Below are 27,850 nucleotides of genomic sequence, written 5' to 3' on the forward strand. Positions count from 1 at the left end.
TTTACGAAACTCAAAGCGTTTGGTTGTGAGCCTAATGTCATTACGTACAGTACTTTAATTAATGGATTGTGTCGAACTGGCCATACAATTGTTGCTCTAAATTTATTTGAAGAGATGATTAATGGAAACGGGGAATTTGGTGTCGTTTGTAAGCCAGACGCTGTTATATACACTACTATTATCGATGGTCTTTGTAAGGAAGGTTTTGTGGACAAGGCCAAGGAACTGCTTCTGCAGATGAAGGATAAGAATATTAACCCTGATGTGGTTACTTATAACTCTGTGATTCGTGGTTTTTGTTACGCTAATGATTCGAACGAGGCGAAGCGTTTGTTTATTGAGATGATGGATCAAGGGGTACAGCCTAATGTTGTGACTTTCAGTGTGATCATGGATGAGCTCTGCAAGAATGGGAAGATGGAAGAAGCAAGTCAGTTGTTGGAACTGATGATTCAGATTGGTGTGCGTCCAAATGCTTTTGTCTATAACACATTAATGGACGGGTTTTGTTTGACAGGTAGAGTTAATCGTGCGAAGGAACTATTTGTTTCTATGGAGAGTATGGGTTGCAAACATAATGTTTTTAGTTACAGTATTTTGATAAATGGTTACTGCAAGAATAAGGAAATAGAGGGAGCGTTAAGCCTTTATAGCGAAATGCTTTCTAAAGGAATAAAGCCAACAGTTGTTACATATAACACCTTGTTTATTGGCCTTTTTGAAATACACCAGGTTGAGCGTGCTTTCAAGCTGTTTGATGAGATGCAACGTCATGGCGTGGCAGCTGATACCTGGGCATATAGAACCTTTATTGATGGGCTCTGCAAGAATGGTTATATTGTAGAGGCACTTGAACTATTTCGTACTTTGAGAATTCTCAAGTGTGAACTTGATATTCGATCCTACAGCTGCCTCATTGATGGATTATGTAAATCCGGCAGACTCAAAATTGCATGGGAACTATTTCATAGTTTGCCTCGTGGAGTCCTAATAGCAGATGTTGTAACATATAACATCATGATCCATGCGCTTTGTGCTGATGGAAAAATGGACAAGGCACATGATTTGTTTCTTGATATGGAAGCAAAAGGTGTAGCACCCGATTGTGTCGCATTTAACACGCTGATGCTAGGTTGCATCCGCAATAATGAGACATCAAAAGTTGTTGAACTCCTTCACAGAATGGATGAGAGAAATGTGATACCAGATGCATCTACACTTTCAATTGTTGTGGACTTACTTGTAAAGAATGAAATTAGCTTAAACTCCATTCCACAATTCAAGAGTCAAAGGTAAGTGAGTTTAATATTGATTTAGTCGCATGTTTCTTCTGCCTGAAAACCCGATCTGGAGGATCCCATTCTTATTAACACGTGTAAAGGAGTGTTGTCTAATGTTGGCATGTTCCTAGGTTCTGTCCATGGATTCTGTTTGCAGACATGGCTAACTTCTTGTCCAACAGATAAGTTTTAAAGTCTTTCAACTTTATGTTGTAAAATAACATTTTTATTATTCAATTCATGAGTTTTCCTTCTGCAACACATCCTTCTCATTAGCTGGAAGTGCAAATTTTTTAGGCTTTTCCTTATGGCCTCTTTTTCTTCTCTAAATAAAATGGCATTTTGTTTCCCTCCTGTGAGGGTACAACGTTTATGTTCAAACTTTCTGATAGTTAAGTTGGTTGTCTTTGATATAGGGAACTTCCAGTTGAACTGATTTGTAATTCAAGTATATGAGATTACCAACTGTATTGGGAATTGATGCCAAATTAATTATGTCATCAGGTTTTTCAATCAGCGTTCATCATTTATTTCTATTAACAATTAATAGCACAGCTTGTCTTCTCAGCTTCATTGATTCCTCTAAAAAATAATCTTGTAAAGACAATTTTTTTTTTTTTTTTGGCATGGTAAATGCTAGATAGTTTGTGGTCTGAATGATACTAATAATTGCCCAAATTACCATGTAACAAGGAGTGTTTTATAGTGATGTCATGCTCACAGGTACCACTCATCAACATGGCCAACGCTTTCGATGCAGTCATTATTATGGAAATTCAAGAGTTCTCCTCCTAAGAGGTCTCTCTCTCGTTCTCTTAATTTCCTTATTCTGTTTTGGAAGTAATGTAATGGGAAAATAGCATTTAATTTCCTTGTGTGTGACATTTTCTTCTATAAATGCTATAAAATATCATATTTTTTTTTCATCATTGATGTGTATTACACAATCAGAAGACTACTCATATTTATATGAAACATCTACTTTATGGCACAATTCAGATTTTTATCCTTATAAATATTGGAAGGATATCTTTATGTTTCTTCTGTGATAACTTTTCCGGGTGCTGCAACCTTTTTATTAGATTGATAGAATGTGAATACAAGGAAATTCTGTTTGATAATCTCGGCAAACCAGGATTAATATGAAATGGAGCGTCATCAACAAATACTTAGCATATTGCTGACTATGATTTGTTCTCCTCCCCTCATTCTTTTTGTGAGTAGAATTGGATTGTGAAACTTGTTATGTCAGCACAAGTGTTCTTACAAGTTGATGTAAAATACACTGACTTGAAATAATGGCATGGTAATTGGTATAGATAAGCTAGCATGAGTATATTTTGTCACCAATTTTGCCAACCGCGTCTGGGTGTGGAAATTATATTGCATTTCTAATGTCATTTGAAAGAAAAACTTGCAAAATTTGTAATTTGTTAAATCTGAACCGTGGTTCACATCTACTCTTCCCGAACTTGAGTCATATGATTCAATTTTTTAGTGGGCATGGCGAGATAGATTTCTACCAAGCCCAACCCATTTATCTACCCTTTTGTAATTTTCTATCATGCATATATTTATATTTTTGTATAGTTAATATCTAATTATTTATGTATTTTTATTGAATAACTACTAATTATATTTTTCTAAAACATCGGCATGAAAAGTTCAACTTAATATTGAATTAAATTTTGATAAGTATATGTCAAATGTTTGGAATTCTTTTCCTAGTCTTCATGATTGATTAATTGGAAAATAAATGTGTATGTATTAAAATGGTATTGGATAAACATGCCCCTATCACCCAAGTTTTCCTTTGGATAATTTCCTAACTTGCAAGTTGATATCGATGTTTAAAAAGAACCAAAAAAAAAAAAAATACATTGAAATCTTCATCAATTACTTCTTGACCTAGTAGTTGACACTTTCTCGCCTTATTCTTGAGGTTAAAGGTTTGAATTTTCTTATGTGGATTTTAGGTGAACTACAGAAAAGCAGCTTATATGAGACATTTTCAAAATAAGTATGAATGTGGTACTTATTCATCTGATGGACATATTAATGACGTGATAAATTCGTGTTATGTAAATTTTCCAGACTGTATAATTATATTATAATATTAAATAAATAAATAAGAAGAAAGAAAGGAAAATGCAGCTTCCAAAATTTTTCATAGATTGGCTATATGCACAAACAGCAAATCAAAACAAAAAGAAAGGATGTGACATGACCTTACTACCTGTTATCCCAGTTATGGAATTCAAGTCAATCTTTGAAGTAATGCACTTTTATTTCTCTATGACAGAGACAGGTCCAAGTCTTTCTTCCAAATTCATAATCTTCAACATTTCTCCAACCAATCAAGCAAGGCTAGAGATAGGTAACATACATTTTGATGTACATTTGACTTTTGTATCATCTACTTCACTAGTGATCCATTAAATGGATCCACCATTAACGTAAATGCTAGTTTAACTATTGACAGTGGAGCAAGTATGTATGTGGTCCCTACGCACAAGCATACACGCCCATTAAAGCATTTACTCTCCTCATCATTGGATATGAATTTTGTGAACTATATATCTTTTTGGGGGTTTCATTTATCTTTCCGGTCTCTTATGATCATTCACGGCTCCTGCTGCTGCTTCTTATTGGCTCTTAGACATCCTCTGTCTTGTTCTTGCTGTGTGTGTCAGCCACTAGCAACTGCTTCAAGCAATGTGAGTTTGTTGCGTGAGCTTCCGTTTTGGTTATTTTCAATTATTATTTTTGTTGATGGGTTTGTGATTTTGTGCTGTATTATTACAGGATTACACTGTTTATATGGAAGAGAGAAGATATGATGAGCCTCAGCTGGTTCAGGATTCGGACCATCAGATTCTTTCGGATATTCTTGGAAGGTTTATATTTCAATCTCTTTAGCCGAATTTACCTATCATATTTTTATCATATAAACGTTATGCAAAATGTTTATGTTAATGTATGGCGAAAATTGAAAAATGGAAAATAAAAATATTTGTGCTGCTTTCACTATTTATCTATGTTAATCTCTTTGATAAAATGAAGTGGATGTCATTATTTCCATGCATCAGTAATTACAATCCATATTGTGCTCTTGCTAGTCTGTGCTCCATTTGAACATCGCAACGAACTTATTTACTTACATATTTTTTGTGCTTTCTGATTGGAAATTGGAAGTTTTAACCAATTTCTGATCAGAAACAGCCCTTTTGAGTGCTATGGCAGAAACCGCAGACGCGGCCTAACCTTCATTTTTAATTTGTATCAATTGGTAGTTTTTTATAACTCTCTCTTTTCCCCTCTATCAATAATGAATGGTATTCGCTAGAGAAACCGTAAGGGGACTAATCATTGTGAAAAGCACTAGGTGATAACTAGCAGTTTCAATTTGACAGCAAAGAAGCTGCTAAGGAATCAATTCTCTGTACAGCCACAAGCATGGTTTTTCTGGATTTGCCGCAGTCTTAACAGTCTCAAGCCAAGTTAACTGCAGGTGTTATAATGTTGGTGAATGAAATCTGTTTTAGCTGTCCAAATTTGTTTTATAAACCAATATTTTCTGTTGATACGTTTTGTATGATGCATTTGTGCAGATCATCCTGCCGTGGTCTGTATTGTACCAAATAGGACACTCAGTTTGCACACAACCAAAATGTTGTGAATGAAATTCCTTCAAAAGGCCATTCAGGCGCTGGAAGTTATTTTCAGATTCATGGAAATAACTATAATACTGGTGGCATTTAGTTTCCAAGTGATCTTGGTAGTTCAATAAGTTCTAATTCTACACTTGTTTCCAAAGGTTTTGGTTACAGGATGGTCTGCCTGTTGAATTACAAACTTGTGATGATTTGTACAAGAGGAAAAAATGTATTGTTTGGAATTTTTGTTCTATATGATATAACTCTGTGAAACAGCTTTCCATTTTGTGTTCAGGTTGAACAACATACAATTTGAACGAAGATTATTCAATCAAATTGAAGATTTCTGTTTGAATAGTTTGAATGACAAAATTAAATTTACTTTCTTGCAGATGCAGTAGCATTTAATCAAGTTCCTTGTGCTGTTGAAACAAAAATATAACATCCTTGCTTGCATTTCAACATGATATGATGCAACTCTTTTACTGTTAACCAACACACATACATGTAGCTCAGGAATAAATTTTTATTTTCTCAAACAGGGTCAGGCTTTTTATAATGGAAAAGAGGATCTGAACAAGTTTTATCCTATTGTGATTGGGAAAGATATAGCTGCATATGATGCAGATGAAGGTAGTGCGAGGTAAAACAATTTTTTATTTTTTCTATTATTGTGCTTTTTTTTTTTTTTTTGTGGCTTCATGCTGGCTGGAATATCTGCATGAACATCCTAGTCTGTGGTAATTGGTAAACCATAAAGATTCTAACAACATGCACTCTTAACAGAAGTTGTGAATCAGGGACCCTGAATGCAACCTTAGTGAGAGGAAAATTTATTATTTGTTTCCAGTCACAGTCTCAGAGGTCAGCTGCAGCTACTGCATGAACTGTACTGGATACTGGGAGTGCTGGTCTCATATTTGCTAAGTTTCCCACAAAGGATGTTCATTTTTCCTTTAGTATTCCCCGTGTCCGGATGACTTTGCAATTGGAACATCTCTTCTCACCCGCATGGAAGCAAACAAGTAAAAGCTCTCAGTGTTGACCATAGGAATGTTCTAAATATACATACTTGCTTTTCCATGCATATGAGCTACATGGCTTCTGGGTTCTGATTGTGACCATGAATCCATGGTAATGTTCTAATATACACTTATTGTTTGTGGTTGTTCAAATTAGTTGTCACTTGACTGTCTTACTGATGAAAATTTTTATGCGCAGAAATCCTAGAGTCAGGTTTAGGTTCACTAAAACAGTAATTGGGCAACAAATATCACCAGAAGTGGCCTATTTTTCTTCTCGAGGATCCAGTTCTCTCTCTTCCTCAGTATTGAAGGCATTGGCCATCTTGTTCACATGAGTATTGTTTTTGTAGTTCATTTGATCAGTTTATTTCAATGGGCTGTGCAGCCAGACATTGCAGCTCCGGGGTTACTATCCCAGCCTCTTGGTCACCGGTTTCAACTCTTGAACAAACTGTCATGTCACTCAGAATTACACACCGTAATTTAACTTTAATGTTGAATCTGGAACCTCCATGTCATGCCCCCATATATCTGGTGTTGTGGCCCTTCTGAAAGCTGTTCATCCAACGTAGAGTCCAGCTGCAATCAAGTCTGCAATTGTGACAACAGGTGAAAACTGAAATTTCATTAAATTTAAAATTTTCAATTGCTTTTATAGCCTGTTAACATTAGTTACATTACTAATATTTCCTCCGTTACACTCGGCCAGCTTCTCTAAAAGATGAATATGCTCAAAGCATAGTTGCTGAGGGAGCCCCTCACAAGCACTATGGTGGAGGTCATGTCAATCCTAATAAAGCCGTGGATCCTGGCCTAGCATACGGCAAGGAGGTATCAGACTATGCTCGGTTCCTTTGTGCCATGGGGTATAACATGCAAATATGCAATGATAAATCAACCAAGTTCCTTGTAAATCTAAATCTGCCTTCAATCAGCATCCCTGCACTCAAGAAGAGCTTAATTGAATCGAGATAGGCTACAAATGTCAGTCCTGTGAACTCTGGCCGTACTGCTCGTGTTCAAGCTCCTGCAGGGACTACCGTTAGAGTTGAGCCATCGATATTTAATTCTACTGGAAAGAACCTGAAGTTTTAATTTTAATTTTTTTTCAAATTAAGTAATCTAAAAGCACCTTATTTCTAACTCTTTTAACAATCCTATCATTTTATGTTCCCTTAATTAAATATTTATGACTTCAAAGAAAATTGTTGAATGGAGGCCATCTTCCAAAAAAAAAAAAACCACTTGCAAGTGATTTGATATTTTGATATTAAATAATTTTTCGTATTATCATGAGAATATCACACTAGATTTTCTTTCCGTATTACTGAAATTTAGAAATAAGATCTAAGCAGAGATCGATTTTAAGAATAAATAAATAATATTGGGTACAATTTTTCACGAAAAGCCTCCGGATGTCATATGAATTTGTGATACAAAAAATAATACATTAGATCTTCTACTTGTATTACAAAAAATTAGAAATGAGATTTAAATCAATGCCAATTATTAATTTGTAGTGATTTGATAGTGAGCAGGTCTTATACGAAAAAAGAATTTCTTTATAATATAGGAAGTTATCAACCCCTATGTTAAAAAATGCTAAAAAAATTTAATTTTTTTTTTATATTTCACAAATTTATAATTTATATCAGTCATCTACAAAAAAGATAGAATTATCCTTGTAAAATAACAAAATAAAAACAAACACAGGTGACATAGGAATGGTCATTTTGTAAGGATAATTTAGTCTTTTTGACACCTAATTACATATTAAATTATTTTAAATATTACAAATTAAATTATTTTTAAACGATTGACAGAACCAGATCATTTAATAATTATGGCCATTTAACGTATCTAGACATGAAATTTCATGTAAACTTATGTTTTGAGTACGAGGATAATGTAAGAAAATTGACACTTTAATTTACAATTTGTATATCATCTAAATAAATTTTACCATTTAAATTAAAAACAATAAAATTTAATAATTAATGATTACTGAGCCAATCAAACAGTGAGACGTCATTTGTCATGTTCCGAAAGGTAAGTAACGGATCCTACTTGTAAACTTAACGATACCCTACTAGTTAATAATCGGAATGGAAAGAAAGGGACAGATTTCTCTTCTATTTTCCTGATGAAGCTTTTTGTATCTCCGATTACATGCTTCATATGCACCCTACTCCCCATCCTGTCTCTTCCTTCAACATTTTGTTTAGTGGTCTCTTGATAGGATTAAACATTATGATATTGTCCTTTTACTCTTCAAGAGACTCAATTCAACTGCAGTATCTTGATTAACTGCTTTCGCAAAATGGGTAGGGTGTCTCTTGGTTTTGTAGCTTTTGGGAGGATCCTTAGGTCTTGCTTTACACCAAATGCTGCGACCTTTGCATCTTTGATTAAAGGTTTGCGTGCGGAGAGTAGAATCATGGAGGCCGCCGCATTGTTTACGAAACATAAAGCGTTTGGTTGTGAGCCTGATGCTTTTACGTACAATACTTTGATTACTGGATTGTGTCGAACTGGCCATACAATCGTCACTCTTAATTTATTTATTTGAAGAGATGGCTAATGGAAATAGGGAATTTGGTGTCGTTTGTAAGCCAAACACTGTTACATACAATACCATCATCGATGGTCTTTGTAAGGAAGGTTTTGTGGACAAGGCTAAGGAACTGTTTCTGCAGATGAAGGATGAGAATATTAACCCCAATGTGGTTACTTATAACTCTTTGATTCACGGCTTTTGTTATGCTAATGATGGGAATGAGGCAGAGTATTTGTTTATTGAGATGATGGATCGGGGGTTACAGTCGGATGTTGTGACTTTCAATGTGATCATGGATGAGCTTTGTAAAAACAGAAAGATGGACGAAGCAACTAGGTTGTTGGACCTGATGATTCAGGGTGGTGTGCGTCCAGATGCTTTTGTCCATAACCCATTAATAGATGGGTTTGATCGTGCTATGAAAATATTTTTTTTCTATGGGGAATAAAGGGTGCAGACGTAATGTTGCTAATTACAACACGTGGATAAATGAATAATTCTCAAGTGTGAAATTAATATCGTGGCCTACGGCTGCCTTATTGATGGATTGTGTAAAATAGGCAAACTGAAAAATGCTCGGGAACTGTCTCAAAGTTTGACTCGTGCAGGCCTAATGCCAAATGTAGTAACATATAACATCACGATCCATGCGCTTTGTAACGATGAGCAAATGGACAAGGCACATGATTTATTTCTTGATATGGAAGTAAAGGGTGTGGCACCCAATTGTGTCATATTTACTACGCTTATGCCGAGTTTCATTCGAAAGAATGAGACATCAAAAGTTATTGAACTTCTTCGCTCAATGGATAAGAGAAATGTGATGCCATATGCATCTATACTTTCAATTATTGTGGACTTACTTGTAAAGAACGAAATTAGTTTAAACTCAATTCCACAATTCAATAGACAAAAAGTAAGTGGGTGAGTTGAATGTTGATTTAGTAGCAAGGTTTTTCTGCCTAAAAACCAGATCTGGAGAGTCCCTTCATATTACAAAATATAAAGGAGTTTCACATAATGATGTCATGTTCACAGGTGCTACTTGCAGACATATGGTCAATGCTTTCGATGGAGTCATTGTTGCATCATGTAAATTTCAGTCATTATTATGGAAATTTAGGAGTTCTCCTCCTAAGAGGTCTCTCTCTCGCTCTCTCGATTTCCTTATTTTGTTTGGAAGTAATGAAGTGGGAAAATAGCAACTAGTAGAAATGCTCGTTCTTTAGGCTCTGCTTGTGTATGGCATTTTTCTTTTCTATAAATCCTATAAAATATCTTCTTTTTCTTTTTTAAATCACTGGTGTATATTACACAATCAAAAGTCTATTCATATTTATATGAGACATCGACTTTACGGCACAGTTCAAATTTTTACCCTTATAAATATGTTTTTTCTGTGATAACTTTTCTGCATGATGCAACCTTTTTTTCAGATTGATTGAATGTGGTACATGGAAATTCTGTTTGATGATTTAGGCCAACCAGAAGTAATATGAAATGGAGCATCCTCAACAAACACTTAGCACATTGCCGACGATGATTTGTTCTTTTCCTTGCCTCATTCTTGTTGTGAGTAGAATTGGATTGTGAAACTTGTTATATCAGAACAAGTGTCCTTACTAGTTGAAGTAAAATACACCGACTTGAAATGATTGCATGGTAATATGGGGGTATAGATATGCTAGCATGAGTATATTTAGTTGCCAATTTCCCCAACTGTATATGGGTGTGGAAATTATATTACATTTGTAATGCCATTTCAAATAAAAATTTGCAAAATTTGTAACGTGTGAAATATGAACCGTGGTTCACATCTACTCTGCCCCAACATCAGTCATATGATTAATTTTTTTAGTGGGCATGAGGAGATAGATTTAAACCTAAGGCCGACTGTATCTACCCTTTCTATAATTTTCTGTCATGCATATATTTATATTATCATATAGTTAATATCTGATTATCTGTATATGTTAATCGAATAACTACTAATTTTTATTTTTTTAAAAGATCGGACATCGGCACAGCTCAATAATGAATCCAAATCCTCTAATAATATATACGCCAAATGTTTGGAATTCTTTTTCTAATTTTCATGATTGATTAACTAAAAAACAAACGTGGATGTATTAAAATTGTATTGGATGAACATGCCCCTATCACCGAAGTTTTTCTTTAGATAGAAATCAACATATATCTTCTCATCAAACTCTTCTTTTCTTAACAGTTGACAATTTCTTACCTCATCTTAATGTTGAAGGTTTGAATCTTTTTAAGTGGACTTTAGGCGGATTATCAAAAAACAACTTAAGAGGGACATATGATTGATGTGATGTGTTGGTGCTATGTAAATTTTCAACGGACTGTATAGTTCTATTGTGATAATAAAAGTAAATAAATAATAAGAAAGAAAGGACAATGCATCTTCCCAGAAGTTTTCATAGATTGGCTGTTTTGCACAAACTGCAAATCAGAACAAGTTTTCATAGGTTGGGTATATGCACAAACTACAAATCAAAACAAAGAGAAAGGATGTGATATCACCTTACTACCCCTTATCCCACAAATGGAATTCAAGTCAATCTTTGAAGTAGTGTGTTTTTTATTTCTCCATGACAAAGACAGGTCCCAGTCTCCCTTCCAAATTCATAATCTTCAACATTTCTCTAACCAATCAAACAAGGCTAGAGAGACGTACATAAATTATGACGTACATCTGTCTTTTGTATCATCTACTTCAGTCAGTGGTGCATTAAATGGATTCACCATTGATGTGAATGCCAATTTAACTATTGACAGTGGAGCAGTTATGTTACGTGGTCCCTACTCACAAGCATACAAGCCCATTAAAGCATTTACTCTCCTCATCATTGGATATGAATTATTGAATTTTGTGAACTATATGTCTTTTCGGGGGCTCATTTATCTTTCAGTTCTCTTCTGATCATTCATGGCTCCTGCTGCTTCTTATTGGCTTTTTAGCATCATCTGTCTTGTTCTTGCTGTGTGTCAGCCGCTAGCAACTGCTTCAAGCAATGTGGGTTTGTTGTGTGAGCTTGAGTTTTGGTTATTTTAATGCTTCTTTTTTTGTTATTGCTATTATTTTTGTTGATGGGATTTGCGGTTTTGTGCTCAATTATTACAGGTTTACATTGTTTATATGGGAGAGAGAAGATGGGATGAGCCTCAGCTGGTTCAGGATTCGCACCATCAGATTCTTTCAGATATTCTTGGAAGGTTTATATTTCACTCTCTTTAGCTGAATTTACCTGTCATATTTTTATCATATAAACCTTAGGCAAAATGTTTGTTACTGTGTGGTGAACATGGAAAATAAAATATTTGTTCTGCTTTCAATATTTATTAATATCTTTGATAATATGAAGTGGGTGTCATTATTTCCATGTATTAGTAATTACAATCTATTTTGTGCTCTTCCTAGCCTATGCTCAATTTGAACATCGCAATGAACTTATCTACTTACGTATATTTTGTGCTTTCTGGTTGGAAATTGGAAGTGTTAACCAAATTTCTATTCAGAAACAGCTCTTTTCTGTGCTGTGGCAGAGAGAGCAGATGTGACCTAACCTTCATTTTTAATTTGTATCAATTGGTAGTTTTTTAACTCTCTGTTTTCCCCTCGTAACAATAATGAATGGCATTCGCTACAGAAACCATAAGGGGACTAATCATTGTGAAACAACACTAGGTGATAACTAGCAGTTTCAATTTGACAGCAAAGAAGCTGCTAAGGAATCCATTCTGTACAGCTACAAGCATGGTTTTTCTGGATTTGCTGCAGTCTTAACACATTCTCAAGCCAAGTTAACAGCAGGTGTTATAATGTTGGTGAAGAAAATATGTTTTAGCCATCTAAATTTGTTTTATTAACCAATATTTTCTATTGACACGTTTTGTCCGATGTGTTTGTGCAGATCTCCCTGGTGTTGTCCATGTTGTACCAAATAGGATACTTAGTTTGCACACAACTAGGAGCTGGGATTTTCTACAACTAAAGCCTAATGTTGAGAATGGAATTCTTTCGAAAGGCCATTCAGGCGCTGGATCAATAATTGGTGTCATGGATACTGGTTGGTGAAAAAATGCTACATTTTCGTGCGTGATTAAAGGAATTTAACTAAGCTTGTTATCACTGCTTGCTGTGCAGGCATATGGCCAGAGTCTGAAAGTTTCAAAGATGAGAATATGGGAGAAATTCCACCTCGATGGAATGGGATATGCCAGGAAGGAGAAGGATTTAATCGATCCAATTGTAATAGGTTTGACTCATTTCTGTACTCATTATAACCTCTAAAGCAATATCAAAGCCTGGTGCTATGATACTGTTTCTTAACTGTAATTTAAATTTTGGTATCATGACTTGAATATAATTCTACTTAACTAGGCAGAGCATAATTCACTTATGAATTCTACTTGACTAATATGTAATATATCGTGATATGCAATCTTAATTTAGCTTAATTATCTTGGGTTCGATTATTTCAAGGTGACAGTTGACTCACATAGACAGAATCCAAGTCTTGGATTTTCAGAATAGTGTTTAAATAGTCTAAGATTATACTTTTTGCTTTTTCTTATGTTTTGACTGATTTTGGCATTGGCTTAATAGTGCTAGTGTGTGGAAATTTTTAAACAGGAAAATTATAGGTGCACGTTGGTATGTTAAAGGATATGAAGCTGAATTTGGAAAGCTAAATTCAAGCGACAGAGTTGAATTCTTATCTCCCCGTGATGCTGTGGGCCATGGTACTCATACATCATCTACTGCAGCTGGTGGTATGGTAAAAGATGCAAGCTTTTTGGGACTAGCACAAGGATTGGCCAGAGGTGGTGCTCCATTGGCGTGGTTAGCTATCTATAAAATTTGTTGGGCTCCTGGTGGCTGCAGTTCAGCTGACCTTCTGGCTGCATTTGATGACGCAACCTTTGATGGTGTGGATGTGATTTCGCTATCTCTTGGTTCATCACTTCCACTTTCCACATATGTTGATGATATAATATCAATTGGTTCCTTCCATGCCGTAGCAAAAGGAATTTCTGTAGTATGCTCTGCTGGGAATTCTGGTCCTTATCCTCAAACGGTCATAAATACTGCCCCGTGGGTTATAACTGTTGCAGCAAGCACCATTGATAGAGCTTTCCCTACTGCTATTACAATGGGAAACAATCAAACTGTTGTGGTACAATCTAACTTCCTTTTCAACCATGAAATTCAGCATAACTTGCACAAAAAAATGAAAAAGGAATAAATTTGTTCATATTTGAAAAATGGATATGCTTTTGGCAATTTGCCCTTTTCAGTCTCATGATAGAAATTTGAATTCCGAAGAATTTTTTTAACTAAGGTATCAATAGAATACGTACTGATAGCATTGTTGTTTGTAGCTTCAGAAAGTTTAAGGTATCTGCATAAGAAGTTTTTTTGAGATTCACAGGAATAACTATAATACTGGTGGCATTTAGTTTCCAACTGATCTTGGTAGTTCAAAAAGACTAGACAAGTTACTGGTATGCCATTCTGAAGATAGTTTAGTGGACTGACTAGTTCTTCAATGAGTTCTAATTCTATACTTCTTTGCAAAGGTTTTGGTTACATCATGGTATGCATGTTGAATTCAGAACATGTGATGATTTGTACGAGAGGAAAAATGTATCAGTTGGAATTTTTTGTTCTATATGATATAACTCTATGAAACAGCTTTCCATTCTGTGTTCAAGTTGACCAACACAAATTTGAATGAAGATCATTCAAATCAAATTGCAGATTTCTGCTTGAATATTTTGAATAGCAAAATTAATTTTATTGTCATGCAGTAGCATTTAATCAAGTTCCTTGTGCTGTTGAAACAAAATTATAACATCCTTGCCGGAATTTCAGCTTGATATGAAGCTACTCTTGTATTGTCAACCAACTCATATACATATAGCCTAGAAATAAGTTTTATTTTCTCAAACAGGGTCAGGCTTTTTATAATGGAAAAGAGGATCTGAACAAGTTTTATCCTATTGTGATTGGGAAAGATATTGCCACATTTGATGCAGATGAAGGTAGCGCGAGGTAAAACATCTTTTCTTTTGCTTCATGCTGGCTTTGATATCTGCATGAACATCCTAGTCTGTGGTAATTGGTAAATAATAAAGATTCTAATAACATGCACTCTTAACAGAAGCTGTGAATCAGGGACCCTGAATGCGACCTTAGTGAGAGGAAAAATTGTTATTTGTTTCCAGTCACAGTTTCAGAGGTCAGCTGCAACTGCCGCGCGAACTGTACTGGATTCTGGGGGTGTTGGTCTCATATTTGCTAAGTTTCCCACAAAGGATGTTCATTTTTCCTTCGGTATTCCATATATCCAAGTGGACTTTGCAATTGGAACATCTCTTCTCACCTACATGGAAGCAAACAGGTAGAAACTCAGTGGTGACCATAGGCATGTTCTAAAGATATACTTGTTTGCTTTTCCATGCATATAAGCTATACGGCTTCATGTTTGTGATTGTGACCGTGAATCCACGGTGATGTTCTAAATATGTACTTATTGTTTATGGTTGTGCAAATTAGCTGTCACTTGACTCTAATTTTTATGCGGCAGAAATCCTATAGTCAAGTTTAGCTTCACAAAGACAGTAATTGGGCAACAAATATCACCTGAAGTGGCCTTCTTTTCTTCTCGAGGACCCAGTTCTCTCTCTCCCTCAGTATTGAAGGTATTTGCCATCTTGTTTACATGAGTATTGTTTATGTAGTTCATTTGATCAGCTTATTTCAATGTGCTGTGGAGCTGCACTGCTGTGCAGCCAGACATTGCAGCTCCGGGGGTTAATATCTTGGCATCTTGGTCACCCGTTTCAAATCTTGAACAAACTGATCATGTGACTCCAAATTATATACCGCAATTTAACTTTAAAGTTGAATCCGGAACCTCCATGTCATGCCCCCATATATCTGGTATTGTGGCCCTTTTGAAAGCTATTCATCCAACGTGGAGTCCAGCTGCAATCAAGTCTGCAATTGTGACAACAGGTGAAAACTGAAATTTCATAAAATTTGAAATTTCAATTGCTCTTATAGCCTATCAACCTATTAACAGTAGTTACATTGCTAATATTCCTTCCGTCAATCTCGGCCAGCTTCTCTAAAAGATGAATATGCTCAAAGCATAGTCGCTGAGGGAGCTCCTCACAAGCAGGCTGATCCATTTGACTACGGTGGAGGCCATGTCGATCCCAATAAAGCCATGGATCCTGGCCTAGTATATGACATGGAAGTATCAGACTATGTTCGATTCCTTTGTGCCATGGGGTATAATAATTCTGCCATCAGCTTAATGAATAGAGCTTCCACCACATGCAATGATAAATCAACCAAGTTCCTTGTAAATCTAAATCTGCCTTCAATCACCATCCCTGAGCTCAAGAAGAGTATAACTGTATCAAGACAAGTTACAAATGTCAGTCCCATGAACTCTGTCTATACTGCTCGTGTTCAAGCTCCTGCAGGAACTACTGTTAGAGTAGAGCCATCAACATTGACATTTAATTCTACAAGAAAGAAGCTGAAGTTTAAGGTAACTTTTTATTCCCGGCTAAGAGTTCAAGGTAGATACTCCTTTGGAAATCTGTTCTGGGAAGATGGTATACATGTAGTGAGGATACCATTGATAGTTCGAACCATCATCGATGAATTTTATGCTGAAACATGACCCAAAGTCTGTAAGATGCATCACTTTTCATTAGTAATTTATCATTAGCTGCTGCATCCTTCAAGTTAAACCCGCAGTTCAAGCTTAGTTAGCAAACGAATGAAACTTAGTTGCCTCCTGAGGGAAAGAAAACTACAGAGGTAATGTGTGAAGTTGCTACTTTAAAACTTTCAATGTAATGTTTGCTTGCAGTGAAAATGAGAAGTTACTATATAGCTTAAACTTGGGATCAAGCAGTTCTATTATTTTTTTTTATTTTTTTGAAAGTTAAGGGAGTGATCAAGCAGTTCAACAAACATATATTCGTCTAGTACTTATTTAATCCACATTTCATGTGAGAGGGCATAATATTATGTGTCTTTTTTTTTTTTTTCTCCTCCCCAGAAATAATAGCTTGGGCTATACATTCAAGCTTTATCATTGAGCCACATTTTCAAGTTTGGTCTAATATGTGTCATTACCCCAAAAATGAATAAGGAACAAGAAGCACTGGGAGAAATTTGAAATTTTCAATTAGCACACCAGTGGCAATGTCTACAGTGGCTGAAAAACTAGTGATATGTGGATCACATTAAACTAACTTTAATAATTGGAAAGAAAGATAAGGAGATCACCAAAAGGTGTGTGGTGAAGATAAGGAGATCACCAAAAGGTGTGTGGTGCCACTGCCATACCTGATGGGTCCTTGTCTTTTTAATATTGGTATCCACATGTCATCCCAAAAATACAAACTAACCACCTAACAATTTTGAAATTCATACCAGAATTTACAGAATAATAGTAGAATTCTAAAATACATACTCATATACTGATTGATTAATTTTTTAACTTACAAAATTACTTTTTATTTCATTAGAATGATTAAAATACATACCCAAAAATGATTAGAATTTGGTACTTGATAGGAGTTGAGATTAGAGGTTTCTGTCAAATGAGGTCACTTATGAAATCTTGCATTATATGAATCACATAATATTTTAAAGGGCCCTGCACGTAATAATATTTTAAAGGGACCTGCTCCTTGTTTGGTTAACAACCAGATGACGGGTTTGCTTCTGCACCAAATAATTTCTGATCACAATCATAACTTTGTCTCTTCATTAATAAGAAAACTTGGGCAGATTTTGATAAATTGCTAGGAGCTGCTGCATGCATTACCATTAAAATTAGGGTCCGACTATGTTGGAACTACTCTAAAATAGAGTACATTTTCATAACCACATGATCAAAGTTATAATGAATTTTTTTTTATTATTTATCATTTTACATGTGTGGTTGTGATTCATTCTCTATCTTAGAACAGCTCTAAGATAACCATAACCGTAAAATTATTGCTTGCTGATATTATGAGATTACTAATCTGTGTTAAAAGACAAGCTTTCAATTCAAAGGCTTAACGGCCTAACATGACATCTAGTGATGAGTGATTATGATTTACGCTATAGCTCGGCATATGTGCAATAATAAGAATTATCAGGTGCGGACATTAGTTTATTGTGGAGCCACTTAGAATTTCATCAAATATAGCTTGAAAATCTAATCTATCCCTGCATCGGAGAAGCATAATTTTCATAATTTGAAAGTAGATATCTCTTTTATTCTAACGGATTTTGATAGTAAATTTTAAATAGATTATATCAGTGCAGGTCTCGATAAATTTTTAATTATATTACGAATAGTATAGTATTATAAAGTTAAGATTTGATGATAACATAGCATATTACACTAACGTGTAGAATTTATTAAGTGTTAAAATATTATTTCGAAAAAAAAAAAAAAGATTCAGATAGTAGTTGATGGGATGCAGCTAAGCATGTTCGTGAATCATCATCATCATCATAATAGCTTTGAAAATATTTTATAATTTAAGTTGGGTGTCAAAAAACCAGTAACATTGTAACTAGAGAAGTGCATGACCAAGCACGTGACCGCACCGAATCATGATTTGTCGTTTTGATAATTTTAAATGTTAAACGGCATGGATAATGGGCCTTTTGCCGTTTTGCGGCTCTTGCAAGCTTTCTGTCACGTGCTGTTCCTAAAGAATGTTGTTTCTCGTCAATGGTCGGCCGGATTTACATTTTCCACTAATTATTTTTAAATTTTATGTATTATTATTTAAGCATAAACCTTAAATAATTAAATTATAACATATTGACAATTAACATAATGCACATGAAGATTTTATAAAGTAAATTCTCGGTATTATTAAACCGAAAACAAACAATTACAAAATGAATTCTCAAAAGAAAATAATTTTAGAGTACATTATAAGTATTATACTCAATTAATATATGTATGACATGTGTATTTATTTTAAAATATCAACATGTAATTGATAGTTCTATTTAATTGAATTATATATTAAATATTAAATGAATAATTATATAAATTAATATGTAATTAACGGTTATAATTATATTGAATGTAACACATTTAATGTACTCTATAATTTCTAAAATAAGAAAAAAGAAGAAGAAGAAGTTACAATTATTAAGACATTAGCCGATAATGGCCATCATCCCAAAGCCAACTTTTGTCTTCAAACGAAGAGAAAGTGAATTATTCTCGTTTCCTTTTCTTTTTAATTGTTGGGGAATTGGGATTTGAGAGGACAACATTTGATCTTTGCTAATGATGATTGATCAACATTAAAATCAGACAATAAAATATAAGTTATGGCCTCCATAATATCACAAAACCATGATTTTAACATTTAATTATAAAATAAGTCTCATCCGGGGCAATCCAAGTGGTTGTAATGTACATTGCTTTATCTCACGTAAATCTCATATTTATGTAGATTTTCAAATTATGCTATGTTAATGGTCAAATTGTTAGTAAGTCCTAAGTTATATTATTTGATCCAAAAGTAGTTGCTTGACTAGCAAATTTAAACCAAAAAAATATTAATCAACTTCTCCTATATCTTCCTCTTAAATTGTAAATTATTTGATACATTTTCCGATCACTTTGTTTTGTGATTCTACCTTGACTAATTAGCCAAAAATAATTGATACACCACTCGCAATAATTCAAATTTTCTAATCCTAATATTCATGAATTGATGTAACTCTCATAACACGTACAAATATTTATGCCAAATCAACCTAATTTTTCAGAAAACGACGTTACAATCCTAATTAGTTATATGCGTCTGCTTCAATTTTTTAAGAAATAAATTACTCGATAAAATAATCACGAGGAGTGGCAACAAAAATAATCATAAAGATAAATTTAAATAACATTTTATGATAAATTACTTTAAAATAATAATATGAAATTTATTTTCAATTTCTAATTAGTATATTGCCAACAATTTATCAGTTGAGTTGTCATGCATTTCCTTACCAAATTCTTGAGTTCAAATATCGAGTCTTCTAACAAAGATAAGAGTTTATTTATTTATTATTAACTTCAACTTTAAAATGTCGAAATGGCAACACGTATCGATTAATTTAAGCCCTAACAAATTTATTAACTATATTTTATTTGTATGAAAATTATCTCTCAATCAACTCAAGAATATCGAAAGTGGAAGCAGTCATTGTGAGTTTACACTAATATTCTTGCTCACCTCAAGTTTTAATTTTATATTAGTTAGTTATTTTTCCATTAATTTCATTAGTTACTATTAAAGAATCTATGCTAAAAGATTATTTTATTCCTATATTCAGTTAAGAAGGTAAATTGATGATTTTATGCTTTGTTTTTCATTTTGGGGATAAAATAGACTTTTATCTTGGATTCTTTAATGGTGGTTATTGGAATTAATGGAAAAGTAATTAGTTGATATATAATTAAAACATAAGGTAATGTAGAGATATTATCAAAAATTTGTGGTGGCTACTTATAGTTTTAATATTTTAAAGGTAGTTGGTAGATAATTTCTTTTCTTTTTTGTTTTGGTATTGTACAAGAATAAAAAACAAAAAAAAGTGCTTGACGAGTATTTTGTAGCCACCCGTGAATCCGTAGAGCGGCACGCGTTGCATGCTTATAACGACGTGGAAGTGGAAACCTTCTCAGTTAAACTTTCCCTAACGCATGAACTAAAGTAAAAGGACAAACGGAAGCTTCCACGCGCTAACAATTGGTTGAAAAGTTAAGCTACAAACGTCACCGTTGGATTCATTCCAACTTGGCCAGTTGTCCGTCGGATTTTCAAAACGGAGAATTTCAGCGAGTGGTCTTCGAATTTTTCTAAAATTAGACAGGAAGCAACAACGGGGATGGAATTAGTCAGAAATTGGGGCGAGATTAACGCGGCAAAGCAAAGGCAAAGCAACGCTTCTCGGTAAATACAAAAAAATTTAGTGGTATTATTGGAAGAATGTAGAAAAGCAGAAATAAAAAAACATAACATGACGGCGGTTTCGTGAGTGGTTTAACTTTTGAATAATCTTAGCGCCACATTCGGTAAGATTCTCACAGAGTCTTTTCGCCCGTTGGATTTGGTCTTTCTGTGGGTCCCGCTCCCACATATCGAATCAACCGTACAGAAGCTGACTTTTTTCACAGCAAAAATCAACCATGCCTGAATCACTGTATGGTGCCAGCTTTATTTCTTTAAAAAAAATATATAAATTGCATTGACTAGACATTCACTAAGTTTACTAAATTAGTTATAACAAAAATTGTGTTAAATATGTTTCATATGGAAGCGTATTAAGTGCATTAATAAAAAAAGCCCTTTGAATGAGACTTTACTTATTATTTAATGTTTCAAAAAAAATTTTTAAATGAAATTGTCATTCTTTCTCTTTAATATTAAAAAAAAGAGAAAATTAATCTTATTTGAAAACTTTAATTTAGAGAGTTTTTTGGAGCTTTCGATTTAGTATTATATTATTTTTATTTTCTCACTCTTAAAAAGAGAGATGTGTTATAATTGTTATTATTTTAGTAGAAAAAAAAGATTGATTAAAATAATATGAACTTATTTTTATTTGAAAAGACTTTTAGGAGATAATTAGTTTTTTCAATCTTTTATTTACCATAAAAGTAAAAAATAAATATTTAAAGAGTTAAATTAAAAGAGTCTTTTAATGATGCTCTAAAAGTTATAAGAAATAAATTACCTATTAATGCAAACAAAAGAAATTTATATTCTTAATTGATCACCCTTTTTTTAATACCAAAAGTTACATTGTAAATAAAATGTCCTTCCAACTTAATGTGATTTGAATTCTACTGTTGAGTCTATTCGTTCAAGAATTAAAGTATTAATTATCCATTCCTATTCTATATACATTCATTTTAGTTGAAAATAAATCTATTCTATATTTAATGTAGATTTTCGAACTATGCTTAACAAATCTTTTGAAAATGTAATAATTATATGGATTTAAATTTTTATAGATAATTGAGTGTAACGTTGGTTTGGTATATTCAAATATAATTATTTTAAAAAAAAAATGTACTGATTTTTAATTTTTTTTATTGATTTACAACTGTCATGGGAAAAGACCAAACCATGACTAGTCAATGGATTGGAAAAAAATAAAAAAATAAAAAGGAAAGAAAAATCTAAGTGGAAAATACAAGGGATTGTTGGGTCCAAACAAAGCCAACCCAAGAAGACTAATGACCGGTCAGCTCAGCCATCAATTACAATATCAACATGCATTATTATTGTGGCAACTCCTTTTTCGTTCTTCCTTCCCCCCAAAAACAGTACAACTATTTTTATTTTACAATTTTACAGTTTCAAAATTCAAATCAAAGCTAACAAAACCATAAATAAATTTAGAAACTACACATATATAAAAATATATATAAAGACAAGCCATTAACTCCGCACCAGTTTCGCCCACGAACCGGCCTTCATTTCTGTGCCAATTCAATTCTTTCTCAACCAACAAATCATTCAGTTTCTTATTTTTATTTTTTTTTTCTTTCTTCCCTTCTCTTCTCTTCTCTCCATCATCTTCTTAATCTATCTCTTCAAAAGAAACAAACCCTTAAAAAAAAACAAAAACGCGATTTTTATTATTAATATTATTATGGAGTTTTGCATGGAAGCAAGAGCCTTTAAACCCAGTTTACGCAGAGAGCTTTCGTGTTGTTTGAAATCGACCCAGCAAGTATTTTTTGATGATATTCCATGCGTTTCGAATGAAGATTTTTCCGTTGATGATCTTCTCGACTTCTCCAATGGTGATTTTGAAGATGGGTCCGTTGATGATAAGGATTATTTCTCTTCACCTGACCCTGTTGATGATGATAATAATTCTAACTCCGGTAGCTTTTCCTCTGAACAATCACTCCTCACAAATGAATTCGTTGAACCGGTAAAGTTTTTCTCTTTTTTTTAAAAAAACTGAAAAAAATTGTTTTTTTAAAGCGTTTTTGCTTTTTTTTTTTTTTTAAAACGTTGAAAAGTGAAAAACTCATTTGTGTTTTTTCCCCCCTCTTTTCTTCAACAGGTTGATGATTTTGCTGAGCTTGAATGGGTTTCTCAGTTTGTAGACGATTCTTCATGCTCAGAACTTTCACTTTTGTACCCCAATTATGTAGAACGAACCCGGTCTGAACCGAATGGAAAACCGGTTTCGAACAAAACCTCAACCAACCCCACCACTACCAGCCCGTGCTTTCCTTTACGGGTGCCTTCGAAAGCGAGAACCAAACGAACCAGACGCAGCGGCCGGGCTTGGTCGTCTGGGTCACCGTTATCCACCGAGTCAACAATATCCTCTTCATCTTCAACTTCTTGTCTTATTTTTACGGACTCGGTTCAAAATATTGAGTGGTTTAGTGGTTTTGACGAGCCGGTTGTGAAGAAACCAAAGAAGAAACCGGCTGTTCAAAGTGGGGGAGGTTTGTTTCAGAGGAGGTGTAGCCACTGTCAAACCCAAAAGACTCCGCAGTGGAGAACCGGTCCGCTTGGTCCGAAAACTCTTTGTAATGCATGTGGGGTTCGGTATAAGTCCGGTCGGCTTTTTCCGGAATATAGACCGGCTTGTAGCCCCACTTTTTCCGTGGACATGCATTCGAATAGTCATAGAAAAGTGTTGGAAATGAGGAGAAAGAAGGAATCTGCTGGACCGGATGTTGGGTTGAGCCACATGGTTCAGAGTTTTTGAAGGTTTTAGGCAAAGGTAGGTATGACTGAACCAGAGTTGATTCTACCGGTTTGAACCGGAGTCAGTTGGTTTTGGTTCATAGGAGTATAATTTTGGTATGACCTTATGGCCTGTAGCTATAGTTAAATATATGTCACGGACAATACGGAGGTTTTTATTTGTAGTATTTTGTTGTATTTTATTTATTTACCATTTTTAATTTGCAGGTTTAGTTAAGAGAGTTAAATATATTATTTAGATAATACTAATTATAGTACTAATTTTATGACTTGAAACTTCACTCCTCATTCTTAAGAAGTAGAATTGACAATTTGACATAACATATTGAATGGCTTGTGTTAATTTGTTCTCTAAATAAGCAAGTTAGTAAGTGAAAAGACTAATAAGTAATGGATGTGAACATATAAAAATGATAATAATAACAATAATAATAAAAAACAGGGATTATTTTACTCGCCATCTCCAATAAAAAAATCTATAGTTTAGACATTAAGCTTAAAACTGATAGAGGAATAGAATTTGAATCTTGTCTATGACGAAAAAAATTAGCTTATATTTGACAAAATTTGATTATTAAAGCATTGTAAAAGATTTTTACAATGTTTTAAAATTTTAAGTTTACATTTAAAAAATAAAAACATTTGTAAATGAGAATAATTGTTTTGTAAGTTATAGATAGATGAATAAACATGTATGATTTTATACTAAGCTAAAATTTTTTGGGTTGATTTCGGATTGTTCTTTTTGTAAATTAATTCTTTTTAAATTATTCTCTTATTTTTTAAAATTTCAGTATATTTTATTTTTGTTAAGAAGCTAAAAAAATTTATCAATTCACCTTTATTTTTCTTTTATTTTTTGGCTAAATGTTGAGATAATTTCAATTTTTAAAGATTACGGTAAACAATTTAAGGATAGCTAACTCAACAAAAGAGTAATTTAAAATTTAAAATGTTTAAATTTATGTTTGAGTTGTTTTCGATTAGAGAGCCATTGAAATTTTCAAAATGGTTGGATAGGGATATGAAAATCTTTGATGGTGTTTTTAAAAAGGTAAAGATGGTTGTGGGGTAGGTAAAGCAATAAATTTAGGCACCAATGGAAAAATAATGAAGACCACCAAAATTGTGTGGTTTTAACCCAAATGGCCCAAGTTGTTTGTCAAGTGGTGGGTTGGATATTAATACTAAAATATTAAATGTTAAATATATAATTAATTTTGGATATTGGCAGCTGACTAAGTGAATGCCCCTTTGTGTCATCAACTAGGAGAAGGTCAAGGTCAAGGACCGATTTCTTCCATGGCCTACAAGACATCATCATCATATCGTTGGCATGAAAAAATTGGCCAAGTCACATTTTGGGTTACCCAGCCTCCCTTTTGAGTTTGATGTGATGATGATCGGTGAACTTTGGCTTTCGTCTTTGGAATTCCTCCTCTCCAAAATATCAAAATCCTAAAATAATTTGATTAATCTCTCTTGTGGAAGACTTACAAGGAAATAAATGAGTGGAGAGAGCTACTTTACATCTGTAAGGTGTAGCCCTCTCAACATGAACAGTATCCGACCGTGGACCCAAGTGAGATTCACGGTTAAATTTGTGAGAGAACTATACCTTACAGATAAATGACCACTTAATTAATTAAATATTAGTGAATTTTGTTTAGTGGAGGTTTATAGGATCAGAGGCAGAGACCTGTTAAGACTAAAAGGGTGCCACAAAACCTATAAATATTTGTAGAATCAATGAATTTCTAAATAAAATATGATAATATCATGAGTTTTAAATGTAAAATCTTTGTCTTCCAAAACTACATATTCTCTCACAATTTTAAAATTTAGAAAAAAAAAAGTCGTTTAAGTTATATAATTTCACAAACATTAATTCTGATAACAACTTGTATATTTACAATTATTCATTTATTTTAATTAATTATTTCACTTTCCTTTGTTAGAACAAATGAGCCTACATTTTTGTTGATATTTTATTTTTATTTAAATTTGTATTATCTTTATTTAATAAGAAAAAAATTTATATTATTGAAATAAAACATGTACATGTTACCGCCTATATAATTAGAAAAAAAAATCATATCATCAGTTTTGAAATGTTTTAATTTAACCCCTACAAAGTTGAATTCCAAGCCCGCTCCTCTCTGTAAGATTACTTGTAAGTGAGACGTTTTTCACCGTTTTAGGGCTTTTCTTGATAGTAGTTAGAAGACGATCTTACCTGTTTTCTAAAATCATTTTGCAAAAATCTATCACTGAACCTATTTTTAGGCTTTTTCAAAATTTGAAAAACGAAAAACAATTCCACATTCCTGATGTGTGTTTGATGGATACTCTCATTCTGTTGCAGCATTTATGAATTTTGTCAATAAACCTCATTTCGGGACATGCCCTAATTAGGTCTCGTTTGACATTGATGTGCTGTATCTTTTAAACTACAACTGTTGTGAAAACAAATATGTAGTTATCAAACAAAAGTTAATAATATGTAGTAAATATAAATTTTAAATAATAATTTTGACAAAATTATTAAAGATATAATAGATTTCTCATTATACAAGTGAAAAATCATATCAACATATCTTATAAGGTACAACAGCTAATGTTTACTAAATACTTTAGTGCTGTAGCTTTTAAGTTACAGCTGTTCAACTTCAATTCCAAATGCGCCCTTAATCTTGAAGATCAACAGTGTACTTACCGTTTCCATGGGCCATGACTATGGATCATTTTACTGTATCTCATAATTCAATTAATATATCAGAGAATACAATGGGTGGATGTGAGAATGTAAAATAGTAAAAATAAATATGTTAGGTATTAATTAACTTTATTATCCAATCAATAAAAGTTGAGGATTTATATGAACTCCTCAATCCTAAACCAAAACTTTCCATCCTTTTACTATGTTCTCATGACATTAGATATTAAAATATATGATTTAGTTTATAGAAAAAAATTGTCAACAGAAATTTCGTTGGTTGAGTAATATTTCATTTATAATCTAAAGGCCAGTTTGGAATTGAGGTGGATAATTAAATAAGTTGTTGCTGCTGTATGAGTGAAATAAGGGTGTGTTTGGCACATTGTATTGCATTAGTACTGTAATATAATAATGTTGTACGCAGTTGGTGCTATATTGTACTATATTAATTTTTAATTAAACTATATTTGGTGTTGAACTAACTTTTTGTGAGTAATTTAAATTATATATTTAGAAAATAAAATTTATTAGTATTTAGAAAAATACTAAATATAGAAGTCTTAAATTTTATAAATTTAACAATTTGTTTAGGGTAAATGTTAAAAAATATCATAATTCTTCATAAAAATCGAAGTTTATAACCTTAAATTTTCGAAAGCGTACATTTATTTTTTAGTATTTTCTAAATATATGACCTGTGAGATAAAAATAAAAGCAAATAATTTAATCAAATAATCTCTAATAATATAACAATACAAATAAATAATTAAAACCTAAAAGATTAGTTCAAAAGTCATCTTACAATAATAGAATAAAAAATTATACATACCACAAGATATTGTTATAACATATTCACTAACAAAAAGAATTGTGCTAAATAATCCAAGTAAAAGTTTTGTAGTATATGTAATAATATTTATATTATTATTAAATTAATATTATTATCAATGATATTAAATTATAAATTTACTAATAAATTATAATGTAAAGATAAAAAAATTAAAATAATATAATATAATATTAAATTATTATTATTATTATTATTATTATTATTATTATTATTATTATTATTATTATTATTATAAAGAAAATTGAAAAAAAAAATGAGCCAACCTTATGCAGTAGTTGTCGCATTAGCACAGTGCATTAATGTAGTGTGGTTGTAGCTGCTTTTAGTGCCAAACATGAGCTTGCATAATTTAATACAATACAGTATTTGATCCCATATAATGCGGGCTACCAAACATGCCCTAAGTTGCTAATTAAAAAAGCAGCTCAATGTTTAGAAAATTTTATTATTGCAATTGCTGTGAATCTAAAAAATAAAATATATGAGTTTAGTAAATTTTGTTACAAAAGTTATTATTTATTTTATAATGACCAAGATGAACATAAGTTCAAATTACCTTTTTAGAGTATATCTAATAAATTATTTAGATATGCCCTTTTTTCTTTGTAAAACGTATAAAATTATAGAAGTGAAAAAATATAAAATCTAACGAACTTCATAATTTGTTACATACAATATCATAAAAATTCATATTAATACAAAATCCAAATAAAATAAAGGGAAATTTACAACCGTCCACCTGTTTATTTTGCCTTTTTTAAAAATACACAAACACTTTTTTTTTCAGTGCGCCACCTGAAGTTTACTTTTTGTTGCATTCATCCACTTCCGTCTAATTTCCGTTAGTGAATTTAACGGAATGACCTTTTTACCCCTCAAAATTACAATTTAACCCAAAATAAATAGAAATTAGAGATAAATTGGATGGATTCTCAAAGGTGGATGCTAGAAA

At 32.8% G+C, this 27,850-nt stretch overlaps 3 protein-coding genes and 2 pseudogenes across 4 annotated transcripts in view; all 5 read left to right on the forward strand.

Moving 5' to 3' along the window:
* LOC18034769 (putative pentatricopeptide repeat-containing protein At1g12700, mitochondrial) overlaps nucleotides 1-1,630 on the forward strand; it is a 19,416-nt gene extending 17,786 nt beyond the window's left edge. Inside the window, exon 2 of the mRNA XM_006423393.2 lies at nucleotides 23-1,630. Coding sequence (XP_006423456.2) covers nucleotides 23-1,296 — 1,274 coding nt within the window. The 3' untranslated portion in view covers nucleotides 1,297-1,630. The remainder of the gene's footprint in view (nucleotides 1-22) is intronic.
* An 89-nt stretch (nucleotides 1,631-1,719) lies between these two features.
* LOC18034493 lies at nucleotides 1,720-7,107 on the forward strand (annotated as a pseudogene).
* Nucleotides 7,108-8,106: 999 nt separating this feature from the next.
* LOC18033820 lies at nucleotides 8,107-9,015 on the forward strand (annotated as a pseudogene).
* A 1,964-nt stretch (nucleotides 9,016-10,979) lies between these two features.
* LOC18034250 (subtilisin-like protease SBT3.9) lies at nucleotides 10,980-16,581 on the forward strand. 2 transcript variants are annotated; one of them, XM_006423396.2, is made up of 11 exons: nucleotides 10,980-11,555; nucleotides 11,664-11,755; nucleotides 12,256-12,353; nucleotides 12,454-12,609; nucleotides 12,687-12,798; nucleotides 13,176-13,719; nucleotides 14,497-14,597; nucleotides 14,707-14,946; nucleotides 15,133-15,247; nucleotides 15,338-15,563; nucleotides 15,671-16,581. In XM_006423396.2, the coding sequence occupies exons 1-11, from the start codon at nucleotides 11,469-11,471 to the stop codon at nucleotides 16,240-16,242; spliced, it is 2,343 nt and encodes a 780-aa protein (XP_006423459.1). In that variant the 5' UTR covers nucleotides 10,980-11,468; the 3' UTR covers nucleotides 16,243-16,581. The 2 variants fall into 2 exon arrangements, with proteins under 2 accessions (XP_006423459.1, XP_024035268.1); XM_024179500.1 differs by lacking the exon at nucleotides 12,256-12,353 and having other exon boundaries at nucleotides 11,464-11,555.
* Nucleotides 16,582-21,913: 5,332 nt separating this feature from the next.
* Nucleotides 21,914-23,529, forward strand: LOC18034904 (GATA transcription factor 5). The gene is made up of 2 exons (XM_006423398.2): nucleotides 21,914-22,535; nucleotides 22,671-23,529. Exons 1-2 carry the CDS (start codon nucleotides 22,248-22,250, stop codon nucleotides 23,328-23,330), a joined length of 948 nt encoding a protein of 315 aa, XP_006423461.1. The 5' UTR covers nucleotides 21,914-22,247; the 3' UTR covers nucleotides 23,331-23,529.
* Nucleotides 23,530-27,850: the final 4,321 nt, after the last annotated feature.

Source organism: Citrus clementina, unplaced genomic scaffold (genome assembly GCF_000493195.1).
Source record: "Citrus clementina cultivar Clemenules unplaced genomic scaffold, Citrus_clementina_v1.0 scaffold_8, whole genome shotgun sequence".
Classification (NCBI taxonomy): domain Eukaryota; kingdom Viridiplantae; phylum Streptophyta; class Magnoliopsida; order Sapindales; family Rutaceae; genus Citrus; species Citrus x clementina.

Excerpts from the sequence above, each read along its gene's own strand:
- LOC18034250 (XM_006423396.2), top strand. The coding sequence starts at position 11,469 with ATGGCTCCTGCTGCTTCTTATTGGCTTTTTAGCATCATCTGTCTTGTT. Across the intron at positions 14,598-14,706 it reads GCAGATGAAGGTAGCGCGAG|AAGCTGTGAATCAGGGACCC; the intron begins GTAAAACATCTT and ends CACTCTTAACAG. Across the intron at positions 14,947-15,132 it reads ACCTACATGGAAGCAAACAG|AAATCCTATAGTCAAGTTTA; the intron begins GTAGAAACTCAG and ends TTTATGCGGCAG.
- LOC18034904 (XM_006423398.2), top strand. The coding sequence starts at position 22,248 with ATGGAGTTTTGCATGGAAGCAAGAGCCTTTAAACCCAGTTTACGCAGA. Across the intron at positions 22,536-22,670 it reads CAAATGAATTCGTTGAACCG|GTTGATGATTTTGCTGAGCT; the intron begins GTAAAGTTTTTC and ends TTTCTTCAACAG.